This window comes from Anomaloglossus baeobatrachus, chromosome 2, assembly GCF_048569485.1.
Source record: "Anomaloglossus baeobatrachus isolate aAnoBae1 chromosome 2, aAnoBae1.hap1, whole genome shotgun sequence".
Taxonomy (NCBI): Eukaryota; Metazoa; Chordata; class Amphibia; order Anura; family Aromobatidae; genus Anomaloglossus; species Anomaloglossus baeobatrachus.
Genome location: NC_134354.1, coordinates 298,343,588 through 298,349,587, shown reverse-complemented (window position 1 = coordinate 298,349,587; position 6,000 = coordinate 298,343,588). Strand labels below are relative to the sequence as shown.

The window sequence follows — 6,000 nt, the reverse complement described above, 5'->3', positions numbered from 1 at the left end:
CGGTTCAGTGACGCTTCAGTGACGTCGCTGTGACGCCGCACGGACCGCCCCCTTAGAAAGGAGGCGGTTCGCCCGTCACAGCGACGTTGCCGGACAGGTAAGTATGTGTGACGGCTGTTGTGCGACACGGGCAGCGATTTGTGTCGCGCAACAGATGGGGGCGGGTACCCACACTAGCGATATCGGGACCGATATCGCAGTGTGTAAAGTAGCCTTTAGTCTATGAAGCAGAGTAGATCTGAGTTTTTCCTTAGCTTTAATCACACTGATAAAAAAACCCGCAGCATAATGGAACTAATGAAACTACACTAGTCTATCGAACACAACTCGTCAATGCACGTCAATGGTTGTGAGAAAAAAAAATGAATGACACACTGACCATCTGGGTGGCATTCATTTTCTTACAGATACTTTACCATTCTGTAGCATAGAACTCTGTAGATGGTCCAGTAAATGATTGTAGAATAAAATTGCTGAGAAAAAAATGCATGTCATACGGATGTTATACAAATATCATAAAAATGCTAGGCAAGAAAAAAAATCGCACACTCACATTGTACTTATATAATAAAAGATTACCCATACGGATTCCACTCGTTCAGTTTTTCTGGTGAGGAATCATACCACATTTTTACACGCTAGTGTGAGAGTACTCTTACAATGTACCTTTATGGAGCCTTGTTCTGACTCTCCATAGACTTCTATTGTAATAGCTACCTCTGGCTCATGCCTCACGCAGTGTGATCTAGAGATTCTGCTGAGTGGTGATGTCACTGAGAAGAGGAGCAGAACGGTGCAGGAAACTGAACAGAGCAGTAGTGGATGAGTATACTAATACACGCACACTACACCATACATAGCATAGACTAGACAAAGCACAGAGTAGCACAAAATGGCCGCTGCCTATATGCACCAGCTCTTCCCGCTGTATCCTAACTGCTCAATTTTTTTAATTTAAAATAAAGATACAAAACACTTATGGTGGGTGACTTATGGATTACACACCATACATGATACACACCTTTAATTAAAAAAAATGCATGGTAGTGCTTTTCTAACTTCCTAGCTTTTTTCTGTGCCGGAGGACGCAGCAGGTGGCCATAAACGCTCAATTCTGGAGCTGCCTTGTCAACTAATAGTGGCCGCGGCCGAGTACTGCACATTTGCTTCCTATTGATTTGAATGGGAGGCGATGTGCAGTATTCAGCTGGGGCCGCTATCTGTTGACATGGCAGTACCAGAACTGAGCGTTTCTGGCCACCTGCTGCTGTCTCCGGCACCGAAAAAAGCTGATTGGCAGGGCTGTGGGGTGTCGGACCCCGACCATTCAGCCATTGATGACTTATCCTGAGGATAGGCCATCAAAGTTAAAGTAGTCGCCAACCTCTTTAAGATTTTTTTTTGGGTTAATCATTTAGATATCCCAAAGCACCCATCCTATCATATTTGTACAGGTGTTTAGACATAAATGTAAATATCCACATAAAGTAATAAAATATGTTGTTAAGCGATATATGTATTATTACAATACGCTCAATAACTACCCGAATATTGCAGAAATCATGCATATTTTCAACTGGACCTACCCACCCCTTACCTTTAGTAACACTGGGCTTAGTGTGTGATATGGGAAGGATGTTATGTCATTGCCATGAGAATAGTACTTTCATTATTATTGCTATTAGAGTGAATACACACAGCAGATTTTGTTGCAGAAATTTCTGCAACTGCTCTATTCGTCTGAATGGAACTTGCAGAAATCCACATGCATGCTGCCACAAAAACTCCATTTAAATGAATGGAACTGATTTTTAGTTTCAATAATTTATGCAACAAATTGTTCCACGTGTTAACTGAAGGCAGTGATACAACAATAATAAAGGTTGTAAAAGTGTATTTACATTACTGGCCAGCATAATGCATTTTCCTATGTCAGGCAAGAGTCACAGCAAAAGCTTGTTAAAAAGCCCTAAGTTACGTACTGATTCCAATGATATCAGTATGGCCTGCATGTTGTGCAATATACCACATTGGAACAGTCTTTGTGCAACATGGCAAAGTCATCCAATGGCTCCATTGATCAAATGCTTTCTGTTTTGGCTATTTGACCTATCCCTTTAAACAAACTCATACTTTATATTATATATACAAAATAATTGCACTTTTTACAATTTACATCTATTCAACAGATCATCATCTATGGCAATATTTTCCAACATTTACAATGGCTCAGTTCAGCTTTGTCCAATTTCCAGCTTCTGACTTTCCAGTTTTCATCGCACTGTTGGAGAAGCAGTCTGTATGCACCTCATGAGCTTGTAATTTAATCAACAAATAAGTAATTTACTTTATCTTTTTCAATCTCAATGTTATTCTGGTTCATGAGATTGAGGTAAAACACCAATGTCTTCAAACCACCTGAGAAGGAGACTGAAAATGAAGTACTTTCATGGAGATTATAGGGCATCCATCGCTAAAGTGTTTGCATCTTGTTGAAAGATTGTAACTCCCAAGCATTCAGAATCTGAAATTTATCTTGAGTCAGTTCCACTTGGCAACATCTCAAAGTCCTAGATGTTTTCGCCAAGATGTTCATGTAGCTATGTAGAAAGAAAGATAGGTGCAGCAGGATATCACCAAGCTTGCAAAGGACACTGCAAAGGGGAAAGAAAAATACTATTTGAAACTGGTTTTAATTATGATAAATTACCCTAATTTAACAAAATTGTTTTATGATGCAGCAAATGAATTTTATGACACTATAACTTGGCCATGGAACATGGACATTTGCCCCTACCAATGCATAGCACTTTGACATATACGAAAGTATGCATGCATTGGAAAGCATGGAAGGAAAATGCCAGAAGATATCTAAGCTTCAGGAAAGAACTTCCTAAACAGAAAAGACACTATAGAGAGCTTTATGGTGGTAGGCTTGTGTGCAATATAAAGATCAAACATTGTGGGGAAACTGCCAACTTGCAGATATTTGAATCTCAGCAAACATTACTAAGATAAGAGACACTAGAATTCTATGAAACAAGTTAAGGGCTCATTTAGACAAATGTAATCTACCGTATAGACGTGTGCTCTCTGCTCTCCGAGTACATATCAGACAGAACACTGACTAATATCATTTAATAGGTCTGTTTGGTTGACAGTATATTCAAACAGACTGAGTGTCCGTGTGAAAATAAATCGCAACATGCGCTATTCTCTTCTGTATCTCAGATGAAACTGGTCTATATAAGTGTACTAGCTGTAGTACCCAGGCGTTGCCCGGGATAGTAACTGTCTCTCTCCCAGTCTCTGTCTGTGTGTCGCTGTCTGTCTGTCTCTCTGTCTGTGTCTTTCTTTGTCTGTCTGTGTCTATGTCTCTGTCTGTTTCTATCTCTGTCTGTATTTGTATCAGTCTATCTGTCTCCATCTCTGTGTCTGTCTGTCTCTCTATCTCTGTGTCTGTCTCTATAGGTGTGTCTATCTGTTTCTCTCTTTCCCCGTCTGTCTCTTTGCCCATCTGTCTCTTTGCCAGTCTGTCTCTTACCAGGGCTGTCTCTTTCACCATCTGTCTCTTTCCAGGTCTGTCTCTTTCCCCGTCTGTCTCTTTCCCCGTCTGTCTGTTTCCCCGTCTGTCTGTTTCCCCGTCTGTCTGTTTCCCCGTCTGTCTGTTTCCCCGTCTGTCTGTTTCCCCGTCTGTCTGTTTCCCCGTCTGTCTGTTTCCCCGTCTGTCTCTTTCCAGGGCTGTCTCTTTCCAGGGCTGTCTCTTTCCCCGTCTGTCTCTTTCCAGGGCTGTCTCTTTCCAGGGCTGTCTCTTTCCAGGGCTGTCTCTTTCCAGGGCTGTCTCTTTCCCCGTCTGTCTCTTTCCCCGTCTGTCTCTTTCCCCGTCTGTCTCTGTCTGTCTGTCTTTTTTTGTCTCTCTCTATCTGTCTCCCCACCGACATCTTATTACCTCACACATAAGCTATTTATACTAACAGTTTATTTTGTTCTTATAGCAACCACTGACAGTTGCTATTAATAGCCTATAGCTCCCACCTCCATTCAGTTTAATGGAGGCAGGATTTTGGAGAGTAACTGTAAAAAGAGCGGGGTTAAATTTTCCCGTAAAAACATAGTCTATGACGTTCCCTGGGTCACATGAGGCGTCTGTGCAAAATTTCGTGATTGTAAATATGACAGTGTGGATTCCTTTAGCGGATATACACACATACATACACTGAGCTTTATATATTAGATGTGTGTGCAAAAAAAAATCAAATCCCATACTGATCATCCAATTTTTAAGAATACATTGCCTTTTTAACTGTATTTGGTCATATACATTTTAAACTGTTGATGTATAAATACAGACTCCACATGGATGACATATGTAAATAAATACGTGGACACAAGGATAGAATAAAGATGACTATATGGATAAAAATCGGACAATTGTTTATATGCACAACTGACTTCTAGCTGTACAATAGTTCTTCCTGTGTTCTCTCCCTGCCATCAAAGAACTGAAAACTGTGGTGCTTTGAAAAGTTATTCTGCGTAAAGGGACCTCAAGCATTTTAGTTCTTCATCTTATTACTGGAAAGACTTTAAAAAATTGTAATAAAAACATTTGGACACCACAGCTTTTTCGGGTTTTTTTTTAATTTGATGACCCAAAAATCATAACAATTACAATAATGGCCAAATGCCTAAAAATATTTAGTCAGCTAGAAGAAAAAAAGAAGAGCAATAAAGAAATGATTTGTGTAATGTTACCCTTATTTGATAAAGTCAGTAATGAAAATGTAATTCTTTGTATCCTCGGTCAGTTCTTTTTCTGAGTTCCCACTCTTTGTAGTCAGGAGAAAACATTTATCTAACCCCACAAATCATAATCAGTCAGGCAATCAAGCACATCAAGGCTCCATGGAATACTATTTCCTTGAAAGGACTTATCAATCTATCTGGTGGGTACTCAGCCCTAACCAAACCTGATTAATTATTCATCTTGCCCAAGCAGACTTTGATGCTTGTTGAAACAAGCCCTACAGATGCAGGACCTAATTATCTAATCCAAGTACATTAGGATTCTGCCTATTAGGGTGTCACATCTACCAAAAACTACTGATCCATTAAAAGTGCGGAGATTAAGCTTGAATTTGATGCTCTTTTGTTATTCAATATCAAGTATTGTAAGTAAACATTAAATGTACAATGCCACTCCAGTACAACTGTCTATAAAAGACTAATGCTTTAATTTATTACTTTGTAGCAACTTTAATGGATTATTGTATTTTACCCAAGCTGCCTTTATAGCTCTTTCAATGTAGTTCTTAGTATTCCAAACTGGCAGGATTGGCCTTACCTGTTTGCTAGAGGCCATGTTTGATAATGTGCTGATGCTACCAGTATCTGTGACAACCATTGCTGAAGGAAAGCGTGATGAGTGTGAATACTGGGGAGGTTCCTGTTTATGTGCATACACTGTAAATGAAAGACAAAAATAATAAAAGTTAACATTAATCCAATATTTCATAGCGTGCTATTGAGAGACTATATTAACTGCTTGCCAGAGTACAAAGATAGTGAGACATGAAAAACACAAACACTTTCAGAATATAAGAAATTAGCTGGACCTGAATTCACTATCTGATCAAGTCTTCCAATTAGATTTGAACTGTACATGTCCTAATGGCATCCAGCTATTGTGCCCCACACACTATCATGTGATTGTATAATGATCTGCTAAAAGGAACAAATTGCAATGCTTAGGTTAGCAAATTAGTCTTCAACTTATTAGGTATTTTTGCATAGATTTCACATCAATATCTACATCGCACATTCACATGTAATTGAAAATGTCTACAGATTTAGAGCACTGTGGCAGAAAAAGATCAATATGAGACTGGGGCAAACCGTCGTATCGCATCTAATGATTCTCCGATGATTCTCTCATGTGAGAGCATCGGATGCAATATCCTAATGCCACTTGGCTCAAACTCTGCTGCGAGCATGATCCGA

At 39.5% G+C, this 6,000-nt stretch overlaps 1 protein-coding gene across 1 annotated transcript in view; it reads right to left on the bottom strand.

Moving 5' to 3' along the window:
* Window positions 1–1,243: 1,243 nt before the first annotated feature.
* The window catches only part of HNF1B (HNF1 homeobox B), a 307,877-nt gene continuing 303,120 nt past the window's right edge, over window positions 1,244–6,000 (bottom strand). Inside the window, exons 8-9 of the mRNA XM_075335856.1 lie at window positions 5,345–5,463; window positions 1,244–2,654 (exon numbers count right to left, since the gene is read on the bottom strand). Of these exons, the coding sequence (XP_075191971.1) occupies window positions 2,634–2,654; window positions 5,345–5,463 (140 nt within the window). The 3' untranslated portion in view covers window positions 1,244–2,633. The remainder of the gene's footprint in view (window positions 2,655–5,344; window positions 5,464–6,000) is intronic.